Raw genomic sequence first — 14,673 nt, forward strand, 5'->3', positions numbered from 1 at the left:
CAACGAAGCAGAGGCCCTCCTGCAGGACACCTGCAAGCCTCACATCCTGTACCAGAGTCAACTCAGCTAAAGACCTAAATGTAGGGGCAAAAACTAGCAAACCCTTCGAAGAAAACCCTTAGGAGAGCTCGTCATGACCTTGGACTTGGCAATGGCTTCTTAGGTATGTCACTGAAAGCACAAGCAACAAAAGACAGATAAAGTGGACTCCATCCAAATGAAAAATGTTTGTGCCTCCAAGGACACCATTAAGAGTGGAGAAGCAACCCACAAGATGGGAGGAAATTTCCACACATACTGACTTGTATCCAGAATATATAAAGAGCAATGGCAATTCAATAATAAACAAACAACCCAATTTTAAAATAAGGAAAGCATCTGAATAGGCAGAGGCATACAAATGGCCAAGGGGCACATACAATGCATACATACAATGCATACAAATGGCCAAGGGGCACAAGAAAGGATGCCCAATTCCATGAATCCTGAGGGAAATCCTAGTTGAAACTCCAATGAAATCCCACTTTACACCCCACCCACTAAGATAGGTCACCAAAAACAGGTGGAGAGGACGTGAAGACTCTGCTACAGGGAACATAAAATGGCCCGGCTGCTTTGGGAGACAGGGTGGCGAGTTCTCAAAAGTGAAGCCCGGAGTGGCCGTCTGGCCCACTCCTAGGTACACACCCAAATAAACACACATATCCACTCAAAGATGCACACGCAGATGTCACAGCAGCATCAGTCTTAACAGCCCAAAGTGCACACAACCCGAAAGGCTGTCGGCCCAGGAACAGATAATGGAAAATGTGGGCTAGTCACACAGGGAGTACTATGCACTCAGGAAAGAGGCGAGGCTCGATGCACACGGCCACGCAGATGAACCTGCAAAACCTGCAAGAGGAAGCAGAGTGGGGGCCGCGTGCATTCAGTCGGGGGACACGTGTAGAACGGGCTCTCCAGACGCGGTGGCCCAGGACTGGGGGTGAGGAAGAATCGAGCCACAGCCTGGTGGGTTCTGGACCTTCTGGGGGTGACGAAGCTGCTCTGGAGCAACAGAAGGGAGGCCAACCCCTCCTCGAGGACCATGCCGGCCTCCCGGCCTCCACCTCGGCCCTCAGTCCACACTCACAGAGAGCCAGTGGGGAGGCGTGTCTCTAAGACATGAGGGTGACAGTCCTTCAGTGACCTCAGCCAGGTCTCCTGCTCAGGCCTTGCCCACCTCTCCATCTCAGCTGGGCCCCCAACCCCTGCCGGCTGAGGTCCCTCAAGTGTCCACGGGACAAGCTCCTCCCCCCGCTGGGCACCTTCACTCCAGCTCCGGCCGACCCCAATCCTGGCCTGGAGGGAGCCCTTTGTCAGCCCAGGGCTCCTCTCAGGTCCTCCTGCCTCTGTCCCTATCTGCCCAGGTTTCTGCTCCCCAGATGACCAGATGCCTGCCCTTTCCAGACCCCGCTGTCCACCCGAGTGATCCACAGGGAGGGAGACGTCTGTGTCTGTGGGTCCCACCTGGTTGACGTGAGCCACATGTGACTTGTAAGTGCTTGGATGTGGCCAGGGGGGTGCAAGAGCTGAATGAATCCTTGTATTTCATCTTAAATAACTTAAATAACCTGGGGGGGGGGGTAGGCAGGTCCACATCCAGTGGCTTCCGGGAAGACCAGAGCCAGGGCACCTAGGACACAGCCTAGTACATTTATTACACATATTAAATGAGGTCGGGGGTGACCCCAGGTAGCTTCCCCCTGACTTCCTCCTGCTTCTTCCATACTAGGACAGAACGGCCAGAGGCTTGGCCCTGCATTATACCATAATAAATCTCCAGGGAGCTCGTGAGGTAGGCAGCCGCTCCACCCAGAGATGAGGAAATGGAGGCTCAGAGAACTCCAGGGAGGGGCCCAGAGCCACCCAGGCTAGAGTTTATCCCAGATCTGCCCAGTATGCAGTCCAGGGCTGCTTCCAGGGAGAAATCAAAACCCACAAGGGCAAAGGGTTCATTCCTTAATAAAGAGCTCTCAGAAATCAATAAGAGGGCCACAGCCCCGAAGAAAAGCAGGTGGAATATAAACAGGCAGGCTACAGAAGGAAGTGCAGATGACCTCCCCCACTGGACAAACGCCTCCTCACTCAGGAGGAAGCTCACCAAGCCACACTGAGAGGTGAGGGCACTGGTGGGGGGTGAAACTCAGAAGGCTGACACGCTGGGTCAAGATGAGGGGAGCGGGCCCTGGAGCAGGCGCTGCTGAACGTGCAGACAGGTGCAGCCGTGCTGTGGCGCGGCCAGCAGGGTCCTGCAGAGACCACCAGCTCCACACTTCAACAGGTGATGGCCATTCTGCAGCCACAGAGACCCGCAGGTGTGCAGAAGTCTGCACGTACCGATGGGCCTGGCTCTTGACAGGGTTTCGTCCTGACCAACCCACGCTGAGCTGCAAATGCGCATCGAAATGCCTGCCCTGTTGCTGCCGGCACCACAAGGAGGCCAGAGCTCCCACCCTTCCCACCACAACAAAGCTGAGAATCATTAAGTTGAGCCATCGTAAGTGGGGGCCACATCTGTTTGCAACATCAAATTGTCAGAAATATTGTCCACCTCGGAAGGTCACATAAACTGTGCTACATCCACAGGCCATCAGAAAGAACAAGGATGGCCAGGCGGGGTGACCTGTCATCCCCGCGGCTCAGAAGGCTGAGGCAGGAGGATCCCGAGTTCAAAGCCAGCCTCAGCTAAAGGAAGGTCCTAAGTAACTCAGTGAGACCCTGTCTCTAAATAAAATGCAAAACAGGGCTGGGGTGGGGCTCAGCGGTCAAGTGTCCCTGAGTTCAGTCCCCAGTACCTGCTGCCCCCCCTAAAAAATAATCAAGTTGCAAGATCTTTCTGTAGGATGCTGTCATGTTCCCAGATAAACTGCTCAACCCGTGTCCGACCCATGTCCCTACTCGAGTCTACACCAGGCCCCTGCCTCTGGCCCGGGTCTCGGGGACTGGCACTTTCTTTACGGGCTGCAGAGCAGCATCCTTGGCTCCTACCCAGTAAGATGCCCTGGCTAGCTCTTCCCCAGCTGGGCGAGCAGAAGAGCGCCTGGCCATGAGCAAAGGTGTCCTAGGGACACATCGTCAGCTGCGAGAACCACTGACATGTCTGGAAGGGCCCCGGTTTCTTTCTCTGGAGGCAGATTCCTTTCTAACGCGTATGTTCTATAATATTCTAAATTTTAAATGTTGCCCAAGCAGGCCCTACCTCTGCAATAAGAGAAATAATGCCAGATATGTGTGATCGATAAACGACTATGGAACATAAGACTGTCCCAAAGGACATAAAAACCTGGGGAAGCTCCACGTCTGTCTGTCTGTCTGCTGTGGTGCTGGGGTGGAGCCCAGGGCCTCGGCAGGCCAGCCACGCACCCTGCCACAGAGCCCCAGCTCCAGCCCAAGTTGCCGAGGCCGGCCTTGAATTGGTGATCCTCCTGCCTCAGCCTCCCTGCGTAGCGGGGGCTCCAGGCATGCACCTCCCCAACTGGCGCTCACCTTTTATTTTTTATACACCTGCAAGGGCTGAATCTGTAACAGTCAACATTTTGTACTTTTGAATTGGCTTTTGGTTTTTGTTTGGGTTTGGGTTTTTCTGTTTTTTTTTTTTTTTTTTTTTTAGATAAAAAACAGAGATCTTTGGGTGGGAGAGAAGAGAGCGCCAGGGAGCAGGTCCCCGGCTACCAGGGCCCGTGGTGAGAAAGCGCATCCCCTACAGCAGCCCGGGCCGTGGGCTCCGCAGACCCTCCACAGCCTCCCTCACCAGACCATTTCCAGAGGCCACCCTCACCAGGTCCCGTGCTCAGGCTGCTGTGGAGGCTCAAGTGCCCCCTTCACACGGCTTCCCGCAGTCACAGCCCCAAGCAGGGGACAGGTGGCATCCCTGCTCACCTTGATCCCAGCTCCTCCTCCCCAGAGTCCTGCCGGGCGGACCCCACCATCTTCCCAGAGGAGGGAGCAAGCTCGACTACTGTTCGTGCCAAGATCAGGTGCCCCCAGAGCCGGTGCCGGGAGCTGGGCCTGGCAGGTGGCCGAGCCTGCTCTGGTCTTGTGGGGGCACCCAGGCATGGTGGCCTCAGCATGCAAAATAGCCCAGGACCATCTGCCAGCGGCAGGGATGGGATCTGGAGCTGGATCGCCAGAGCCTGGTCCCCCAGGAGGGTGCCATCGCCAGAACACCCCCCGGTTTTCCCCACCTCCAGACCCCTGCCGAGAGCCCCACGACCCCCCCTCTGGCCACCCAAGTCCCTTGCCCCTGAAGGTCAGGCCAAGCCAGGCCCCCTCCACAGGCTCTCCTGGCTCTCTTTCCTAGAGCCTGCTTCTGTACCGTGTCACTCCCTGGACTTGGGTCGCGTGTCCATCTCCCACAGAGCTCAGAAGCTCCCAGACAGCTCTGTGGCTCACTGGGCCCCGACAAGGCCAGTTAGAAAGTGGCCCGTGAGCATTAGGTAAAAACCAGGCCAGACCTGGGCTCAGACACCAGCTTTACTGCTGTGTGACCTGGGACAAGTTACTGAACCTCTCAGAGCCTCAACGTCTTCCATCTGTTCGGGAAGACCACCACACCCTATGGACATTGTCAGAGCCCTGCCTGACACTCAAGTATGTGCCGGTGGCAGGTGGCCCCTCCAGCACTGAGCACAGTGCTGCAGGACAGGGGGCTGGTACATGCTAAGAGCCACAGCCAAGTAATATGATGCATGGCATTTTTGGTTGAAAGGTGACGCCAGCAAGCCATTGAGATGATATGATTATGTTAAGATCTGCATTCATATGGATATTGGACTCCTGCTGTCCACCTCAGCCTGCTAAGGGACTCCTGGAGAGTTCCCATTGGTTGGGGAAGTGCAGTAGGAGGGAATTCCGGAGGAGGAACTTCCTCTTGGGATCCGGGAGAAGCCGCGTGCGTTGGTCGGCAATCTTCCCGGGAGCGTACGGGGCATTGGCGGCAGTTTCAAAAATAAAGTTTGTTCCTGCTTAAGTGGCTCGTGATTTTGTGCCCAGCCAGACTGCGGCAGGTACACGCATTCCACAGCATTGCTTCAATGTTCACAAGGTGTGAGCATGAGGCTGTGTTCTGCCGATATGACAAAGAGCACAGCACACCATATACAGCAGGTGCTCCGTTAAGGCTTGCACGGATGCTTCATTACCATCCTTCTAGCCAGCGGCCTGAAGGGGCTGAGGGAAGCAGCAGACAACAGAGTTTTAACATAAATCGTCCTCCTTTCCTAACGGGGGCTGGGGGGGGATGGGGGGGTGGATTAGACACACGTTTGGATTTTCACATTCTCTTAAAAGATGAGGCCTGTCCTCTTAGGCCTGCCATTCCCATGAGTCAAGAACCAGCCAGAACCAAACAGCGGTGGCCCCTCCTGAGCAGGCATGAGACTCTGTTTGCCACCTCCCCGCCGCTCCCTGGAGCTCACACTCACCTGACTCCACTCCTTAATGCACTTGTGTGACTCACATAAGACCTGAGTTTGATGCCCGAGACCTGGAGGCTTAATCATGGTTTGAAAAAAAAAACCAAGAGAGCCTTTGACTCACCTTGTGGCTGTCCTGAGTCCTCAGCTCCCACCTCCGCGGTCCTGCTTTGGCTTCTGAACTCTCCACGGGGAGGCTGAGCCTCCCTCTGGGTAGCTCTGGCCTCCTCTCTCTGGCTTCCTGCATGATGGACAGACCCTCCTGGGTCCTGGCACGGGGGCCCTTCTCGGAGCAGGACCTCTTGACGTCCGGCACCAACCTTCCACAGGGGTGTGGGGAGCCGCCCCCCGGGGCCTCCTCGCCCTCCCCAATGGATTTCCTTGGAGTCCTTTTCTTGTGGTCATCGGCGGGTGATCTGGGTGATACCCTCACCCCACTGGCCGGGTCCTCGGGGGCAGGGGGCCTGCGCTCGGCAGGGTACTGCTGACACTTGGCCCTGAGCTGGCTGACGGAGGCTCTGCTTTCATTCTCGGTGACCTCCAAGACTCTGTGCCTGGGACCATCAGGGACAGGAGAGGCCACAGGACATTGCTCGGTGGGAGTGGAGAGTGGCCGAGCCCACAGAGGGGAGCTAGGCTTGGTGGCCGGGGCTGGCCCTGGGGTCTCTGCTGGCGGCCAGGGGGAGCTGGGGCTGGACGTGCGAAGGGGTTCGGCCAGGCTGGCTCGCTTCCAGACGCTCGCAGCCTCCTGGGGACTCCCGCTGCCCAGCTCCTGCCTCCCCAGCCGGCCGGGCCTCTCGAGGGGCGAGCTGGTGGGCTCCGCGGTGGGGCTGCCCCTGCGCTCCTGGGCCTCGCCCGGGCCTTGGGAGCAGTGCTCCTGGTACTGGGCCATCAGGGCGTCGATGTCGAGGACGCCAGGTCTGTAGCCGTCCCTCATTTTCCCTGGGTACGTCTCGCTGACCACCTCGGTTTTCCTTCTGACCAGCAGGCTGCTGGCTTTTGGCCGACTCCGCAGGGCCGGGGTAGTTTGGGACACCTTATTTCCACAGTCCTTCCAGCTGCTCTGAAGACCCCCGCCATCTTCTGACCCCCGAGGAGTCGATAAAGCGTCCACGTCAATGATCCTCTCGCGGGAAGGGTCCAGAATCCCGTCCCCGGGGGGCGAAGGGCGGTCTGTGGGCTTCGGGGCTCTGGAGACGTCGGTTCCCTTGACACACTCTGGTCCCTGAGCCCAGCTTCTCCTGCCCGCAGTCGCCTGTGGCTCCCCGTGGTTGGGAGAAACCAAAGCAGATGTGAGAGAGTGGGGTGAGGGAGGTGGGGCCGTTTTTCTAGAATGTTCCTGTGAGTTCTCAGGCCCGAGCTTAACGACACTTTTTGTCTTTTGAATATCAGGAATCTGATATGTTACTGCAAAAAACGTCACTCTGGGCTCCACAGATGACGCTGGCTTCACTGCTGGGGAGGTCCTTGAGGGCCCTGGGGCCTCCTCCTGGGTCTCCCGGGCGGGTGGGGTGGGGGGGATCTGGAAGGCACCGGCCGTGGGGCCCAGGGAATCGGCTCGCCTCTGCTCGGCTCTCGCAGTGGTCTCTGGGCCCAGGAAGCTGAAGTCATCAAATTTCACATAGTGGGGTAAAGTCCGCCGCCTCCACCGGTCCACCCTCCGGGTAGTGGGACTGGTTTTCCACACCTTGGCTTCGGGGACCTGGGCCAGCTCTGGGTCACCAGCGCTGGCAGCCACATGAGGCCCCTTCTGCACAGGCTGCATCTCTGGGCATGCCTGTGCCGGGGAGCTCAAGGGCTTGTCCTTGGTCCTGGCCGGAGGACCCCGGAGGTCCCCCTGGGAGGGACCCTCTCCTGCCACCGACACACTGACCCCCCCAGGGCCCCGGGGTTGGGCCTCCTGGACCGAAGCCTGGACAGTTCTGGAAGAAGTGGCCTCAGGAGCACAGGGCACTTGGCTGACCCCCACGGTGGCTCTGTGCAGATTTACCACCGTCCCACCTGTCCATCTGGGTGATGGGCAGCCGCCTCCGGGCATGTCCTTTGGCTCCCGACAGACAGGCCTCCCGCTGGCCTCCTGCCCCTGAGCTTCCCACATCAGACTGGCCCTCTGGACACACCCCTGGGGACCACGTGGGCTGCGCTCCGAGTCAGCGGAGGTGGCCTCCTGGGACAGCTGCCGGTCCTTGAGCAAGGGCCGGGTCCGGCTGCTTCGCAACGTGACAGCCTTGGCCTCAGGCACGAGGGGGACAGCCTCGCTGTGGGCGCGTTCCCCGACGGTGAGCATCACGTCGTACCTGGGCTCCACCATCGGCCACGCCGGGGGGTTTTCCGAGGGCCTCGGGACAGGGCTGTTAGTGCGTTTGTCACCAAAAGGGTATTTTTCCAGGACGGGCGTGTGGCCCGGTCTTGGCTCCGCATCGGCCAGGGAGCCTCGTCCCAGCCTCCGTGGCTCAGCGCTCTCGGGGTTCCTGGGGTTCTCCTTCCTGGGGACCGTCACTGCCGACCAAGGGCCCTTCTCGGGCCTGGGTCTGGGCTCTGGGACAGGGGGCTCTGCCCCATTATGAGGGATTGTGGCCGAGAGGCGGTGTCCCGACAGGTCAGCCACCAAGTGTCGCTCCACGTGGTGCTCGAACACAGTGGCCCACACCTTCTGGAAGCTGCCCTCGTCCTCCAGGGTGGCCTCAGGGGAGCCTGGAGCCCCGGGGGAGCCGCCACCCCGACAGCGGCTGGCGACCTGGTCAGCGCTGTCCTGGCCTGCCGGCTGCCTGCACTTCTTCTGGGGGACCTCAGGCTTCCAGAGGGTCCTTGGGGAAGTCCGTCCGTTCAGACTCTGTCCTTCCTTCTGCTGGAGACACAAGCAAACAGGCACTGTTAACACACTCAGGGGGACAGGAAGGCGTGTGGCGACCCTGCGGCCACTTCACCATTAAACCAGGGACTGCGAGATCTTAACCCCACACACACCCGGGGCGGGCAGGCGAGGGACACGGACACCGATGGCAGCTGCTGCAGAGGACACAATGGGAGGATGTGGAGAATGGGGCTCAGCTACGGGGGTCTTAAGACCTTCCCTTTCCTGGATGACCAGGTTCTTCCCAGGGTTTCTCTGCCCACGTGCACAAGTGAGCAGGAAAGTTCTGGAAGCCCAGCTTGTGAAAGCAGAAGAGCACACAAACAGCCCGGGCCCATCAGAAGACACTGGCTACCTCTCCAACACACGGTGCTGGGAGAACTGGACATCCATGTGCAACAAAATGAAACTAAACCCCTGTCTCCCACCATGCACAGAACTCAAAGTGGATCAAGGACCTAGGAATAAAACCAGAGACCCTGTGTCTAATAGAAGAAAAAGTAGGCCCTAATCGCCATCATGTGGGATTAGGCCCCAACTTCCTGAATAAGACTCCTAAAACACAATAATTAAAATCAAGAATCAATAAATGGGATGGACTCAAACTAAAAAGTTTCTTCTCAGCAAAAGAAACAATCTGTGAGGTGAATAGAGAGCCTACATCCTGGGAGCAAATCTTTACCCCTCACACATCAGACAGAGCACTAATCTCTAGGGTCTATACAGAACTCAACAACCTAAGCACCAAAAAAACCAAATAATCCACTCAATAAATAGCCAAGGACCTGAACAGACACTTCTCAGAATAGGATATACAATCAATCAACAAATACATGAAAAAATGCTCAACATCTCTAGCAATAAGAGAAATAAAAATCAAAACTACTCTAAGATTTCATCTCACTCCAGTCAGAATGGCAGCTATTATGAAGTCAAACAACAATAAGTGTTGGTGAGGATGTGGGGAAAAAGGCACACTCATACATTGCTGGGGAGACTGCAAATTGGTGCAGCCAATATGGAAAGCAGTATGGAGATTCCTTGGAAATCTGAGAATGGAACCACCATTTGACCTAGCTATCCCTCTCCTTGGTCTCTACCCAAAGGACTTAGAAGCATCATACTACAGAGACACAGCCACATCAATGTTTATAGCAGCACAATTCACAATAGCTAAACTGTGGAACCAACCTAGATGTCCTTTAACAGATGAATGGATACAAAAAATATAGGGCATATATACACAATGGAATATTACTCAGCAATCAAAGAGAACAAAATCATGGCATTTGCAGGTAAATGGATGGAGTTGGAGAAGATGATGCTAAGTGAAGTTAGCCAATCCCAAAAAACAAATGCTAAATGTCTTCTCTGATATTAGGAGGCTGACTCATAGTGGGGTAGGGAGGAATAGATGAACTCTAGATAGTGCAGAGGGGTGGGAGGGGAAGGGAGGGAGCATGGGGTTAGAAATGATGTTGGAATGTGATGGACATCATTATCCAAAGTACATGTGTGAAGACACGAATTGGTGTGAATATATTATGTGTACAACCAGAGATATGAAAAATTGTGCTCTATATGTGTAATAAGGATTGTCACGCATTCTGCTGTCATATATAAATATAAAAATTAAATTTAAAAAAGGATAAAGAAAAAAAGAAGGCACCAGCTAGGGGTATCTTGCTCCAGCCGGAGGACAGCAGGCACAGACATTCCTGTCTGCAGAAGGAGGTGGATCTCATGTCCACCATGTCTATGGGCATGCCCAGAACCATTGTCTGGGGTACGGTTGGGGGCAGACTGCAGAATGGTATGTGTATGATCTAACACTGTGTGTGTGTGTGTGTGTGTGTGTGAGAGAGAGAGAGAGAGAGAGAACCTAGGGGTGCACTACCACTGAGCCACACCCTCACTCTTTTTATTTTTTGAGACAGGGTCTCGCTAAGTTGCTGAGGTTGGCCTGCAACTTGCCATCCTCCTGCCTCAGCCTCCTGAGCTGTTAGGATGACAGGCATACATCATGCTTATCTTTTAAAACTGTACATTTATGTGCATGTGTATGAAGAAAAGACAAATTGCCGGAGGTGGTAGCAGCTCGAGAGTCGAAGGCAGGAGGATCGTGAGTTCAAAGCCAGCCTCAGGAACTTAGTGAGGCTCTAAGCAACTCAGTGAGGCCCTGTCTCTAAATAAAATACAAAAATAGGGCTGGGGACATGGCTCAGTGGTTGAGTGCCCCTGAGTTCAAGCCCCAGTACCAAAAAAAAAAAAAAAAAAGAAGAAGAAGAAGAAAACATAAATCCACCTGACCCCGAGAAGCAGGTGTGTGTGGAGGAGGGCTGAGTGAGGGAGCGCCTTCAATCTTACGCATTTGGGTCCTGTTTGACTTTTAGGATATGCATGTGTCAGTCATTTTTTGATTTTTTTTTCCTGCTAGGAATGAATCTATTTCAACATGTTGACCGTGTTTGTGTGACTGGGACCCTCTTTCAACCATCCTTAAAAGAGGTGGTTCAGATCCAGGGATGAGGCCCAGGGCCCCTGACGGACCCCAACAGTGGTGGCCACCGTCTGCCCAAATGAGAGGGATACAAAGGGCCCTGAAGGAAGCACTGGTGTATTTTTAAAACAGAAATTTCTCAAAAACAGGAAGCATGCGCCTGCCTGTGATGGACGCACCCACTCCTAGGTATTCACCCAAGGGGAAACCACCAGGCCCGGCACAGCCTTGGCCCCAAAGGTTGCCACAGCTTCGCCCCAAGGGCCCCGACTGGAAGCAACTGGAGGACACTCACGGCAGCTGCCCGGACCACGGAGTGGAACCCAGCGGTCACAAGGGAGGAGGACAGCAGGTGACACCACAGTCTGGAAGTAATGACTCCATCTCAGAGTCTAGACAAGGCGAGGGCCCGGGGTGGGGGCAGAGGGCGGCTCGGGTGTCGGTCATCCACCCTGTGGGCCACCCCGGTGTGCAGAGCTGTGGACTCCCCTGTCCGTCACGTGTCCCTCGACAGAGCAGCTCTAAGCATCAGGACCTCACAGAGCACGGGGCGCACGCAGTCATGCCGAGGGCTGACCTAGGAGCCTGTTCTCACTGAAGGATGACACAGAGACACTTGTAGGCAGTGAGATTGCTGCCGGCTTCCTTCTTTCTTCTGCTGGGTGACAAGTCAAGGTGACGACGGAGGGAGAGTCGTGACAGGGTAACCTCAGGGACTTTTTTTTTTTTTTCTTGGTACCAGGGACTGATCCCAGGGGCACTTGACCGCTGAGCCCCGCCCTAGCCCTTCTCCTGTTTTATTTGGAGACAGGGTCTGAGGTGCTTATGGCTGAGGCTGCTTTGAACTCGCGATCCTCCTGCCTCAGCCTCCCTAGCCACTGGGATGACAGGTGCGTGATACACGCCCAGCTTCAGAGACTTTTAATGACATTTAAACCTAAGTTTGGGGTTTCCCTAAGGCAGGATTCATACAGGAAACACAGGCCCCTCTTCCTCCTAGCACAGGGGGAGAAAAATAAACACCACTGCCGGTCACTCTCAGAGCCCCGCCTGACACCTGGGGATGGAGACCCACCAGCGTCGTGCCCAAAGCCCAGCCACCCACCACTCACCGCGGCCGTGGGCTCCTCAGGATGCGCGGGGCTGGGCACAGCGGTCTTCTCACACCTGATGTCGCTACTGGAGGCTGAACTTGAAAACCTGGCACAGAGACCCGAGTCACTCGCATGGAGCCAGCAGCCGGGACTCCCGGGCCCCCAGTAGCCCACTCTGCTTCCAGCTCAGGAGGCGGTGAGATCACAGGCCTCCAGGGCCAAGCCACAGGACACCTCCTGAGGGTCCCCAAAGGAGGGGGCGGGGGCAGGGCCTACGCAGGCAGAGCATGGGGTGGAAGGTGCCCAGGCCGGGTGCAGACACCCAGTGCTGTCCCAGCTCAGGCCTGGGACCTCACCTGAGCCTGTTTCCTGTCTATAAAGTGGGGATAATGAGCACCTCCGTCTTCTTTTATAGGGCAGATAAGAGGCCACCCATGGCCCTTATAGCTATGCGGAGGCGTCTGGGGAGAGGGGACGCCCGGGAGGGGTGGCTGATGGTCCTGCTCGGCAGCCCCGACCCGGCCCCCACCTTAACCCTGCCACGAGCCTCGGGCAGTGGCCCTCACAGACGCGTGGGGCCCTCTGGGTGGCCAGAGTCTAACCGAGGTCCCTGCGTGCCTCAGGTTTCCCCACTTAAGAAGGGAGAGAGGGAGGAGGGCGGGTCCTTCCCTCTCTGATGTGTCCTCTATGGATGCCACATGAAGATGTGGCACTTGCTCAGTTCAGGGCCGGTTGGGGGGTGCTGTGTGGAAAAGGGCGGGGAAGACCAGCCCACTTGGAACTTGACCCCAACTCAGCAGGGGAGGGGTCTGCTTCCCAGGAGGTGGGGCTGTGATGGGTCCTGCCTCAGTGTCCCCTTTGGTCAGATGACCACCTGGCCCCCTGGGGCAGTCCCGGGGCACGGCGAGCGGAAGCTGGGGAGGCCCTGGCACAGGTGCCCTCTTCTCTGTCCTCGTAACTCAGGGCCCTGAGGCCTGCCTGAGCCTGAGAACCCTGGGAAGCTTCTAAAAATGACCCAGCTGGGCGCAGTCACGCCTGGCATCCCAGGGGCTCAGGAGGCTGAGGCAGGAGGATCGCGAGTTCAAAGCCAGCCTCGGCCACAGCAAGGCCCTAAGCAGCTCAGTGAGGCCCTGTCTCTAAATAACATGCAAAATAGGGCTGGGGATGTGGGGATGGGGCTCCGTGGTCGAGGCCCCCGAGTTCAATCCCAGGTACAGAAAAAAAAGAAAAAAGACCCAAACATGAGCCCCCCTTCCCAGGCCCAGTGACTAGAAGCGCTGGGGTGCAGCCCAAGCCGGGGTCACCTTCCTGGGGTGATTCTAGTGTGTGCGGGGCCAGGCTGGCGGCTTGGTTCCCAGGTGAGAGGGCAGTCCACCTGGAGGCCAGCCCTGAGGCTCCTCCCTGGGCTAAGCGTGTCAGTAGCATGGGTGACACTGACGAGCAGGGTGGCAGCTCCCTGCTGTGGCCACTCCCCAGTGAAGCAGGGTGCCTGGGCGGTGGGCAGGGCTCAGAGCCCTCACTGACCAGGGGCCTAGCCAGCAGCTGAGCCAGGACACCCGGTGGCAGGAGGCCCTGCTCTGGGCTGCACGGGGTGGGGGTGGGGGACAGGGGGCTCTCCCCGCGGCGAGTGTCCAGGGAAGGACAATGAGGCTCACAAGTCACCCTGGCTCCTCTGGTTTGATCTGGGGGCCCGCTCACGGAGGCTTGGGCCTAATCTCAACTGTCGTTGACCTTGGGGAGGAAGGCCTGGCGGTGACAACACCGGGCAATGCCAAATTGGGAAGCGGGGAACAATCTGTCCCACTGTGGGGGAAGCAGAGGGTCCGAGGAGGGCAGCGACTCCCACCTGCTCTCAGGGCCGCAGATAAGCTGGCCAGGAGGAGCCCGGGCCCTTGAACCCTGTCCCCCAGGGGCGTGGGTGGGGGGGGGGTGGCCACTTACAGTCTGGTCAGATCTGCCGACAGCGGCCGCGACGACGGGAGCGTCCTCCTCCTGAGCTCAGGCCTCCCCCTGGAGCCCTCCGCGGTCCAGCCTTTGATCCGCTCCTGGACACTCACGCCCCCCTTCTGGGGTGGTGGCACTGTGGGTGGGGACTGAGGGGTGGCCGGTGGGGACTCGCGTGCTGCTGCGGGGCCCGGGCCACTCTCCTCCCCGAACAGGCTCAGGCGCTTCTTGACGCAGCCCCTGGAGGGCCCCGCTGTCCCCGCTGCGGCCTCCCTGTCGCCCCCTCTGCTGTTGACCTCAGCGAGCTCCGGGCCCCTCGCTGACCTGGGCAGCGGGGACGGGGGCGTCTTCTCTGGCTCCTGGCCCAGGCTGGCTTTCTCCTGCTGGGGACGCGGGTCATGTCCGGTGCCCACCCTGGCCGGGTCCCCTGGGCTCCTGGGGCTGCCCGTCTCTTCCTGCCTGAGAAGCCTCTTCTCCTTCCGTTCACGGATCTTCTTGGCCACCTCCAGGAAGTCTGTGTCTGGGTCCCCATGGGGACCCTCGGCTCTGGCAGGCCACCCCCCGTCCACCCGGGGCTCCGGGTTGGCCCTGTCTGTCCCCTGCGGCCCCTCACGGGTCCCCTTCCTCAGCAGGGCCTCCTTGCTCTCAAACGGGGCCGTGAGGTCCATGGACATTGGCCGGGACTTCCTCACCCAGGTCTTCTCGGGCGGGGCCGGGGCCACCTTCCCCGAAGTGGCCCCTGAGCCTGGGCCCGGCTTCGGGGGCTGACCGGGCTCCATGAACATGGCCGAGACGGGCCTTCTCTTGGGGCGAGGCCTGGATTCT

At 57.7% G+C, this 14,673-nt stretch overlaps 1 protein-coding gene and 1 long non-coding RNA gene across 5 annotated transcripts; one reads left to right on the top strand and one right to left on the bottom strand.

Moving 5' to 3' along the window:
- Positions 1-5,520: 5,520 nt before the first annotated feature.
- On the bottom strand, positions 5,521-14,667 carry LOC107154515 (uncharacterized protein KIAA1671-like). 4 transcript variants are annotated; one of them, XM_048784969.1, is made up of 4 exons: positions 13,846-14,667; positions 11,923-12,010; positions 6,329-8,304; positions 5,521-6,280 (listed from the first exon to the last, which is right to left on the bottom strand). In XM_048784969.1, exons 1-4 carry the CDS (start codon positions 14,631-14,633, stop codon positions 5,536-5,538), a joined length of 3,597 nt encoding a protein of 1,198 aa, XP_048640926.1. In that variant the 5' UTR covers positions 14,634-14,667; the 3' UTR covers positions 5,521-5,535. The 4 variants fall into 4 exon arrangements, with proteins under 4 accessions (XP_048640926.1, XP_048640927.1, XP_048640925.1 ...); XM_048784970.1 differs by having other exon boundaries at positions 5,521-6,009; positions 6,073-8,304; XM_048784968.1 differs by having other exon boundaries at positions 5,521-8,301.
- LOC125611114 lies at positions 9,872-12,297 on the top strand. The gene is made up of 2 exons (XR_007341242.1): positions 9,872-11,181; positions 11,325-12,297. It is a non-coding gene; the product is annotated as an uncharacterized LOC125611114 (long non-coding RNA).
- Positions 14,668-14,673: the final 6 nt, after the last annotated feature.

The sequence above is a fragment of the Marmota marmota genome, unplaced genomic scaffold, assembly GCF_001458135.2.
Source record: "Marmota marmota marmota unplaced genomic scaffold, marMar, whole genome shotgun sequence".
NCBI classification, from domain to species: domain Eukaryota; kingdom Metazoa; phylum Chordata; class Mammalia; order Rodentia; family Sciuridae; genus Marmota; species Marmota marmota.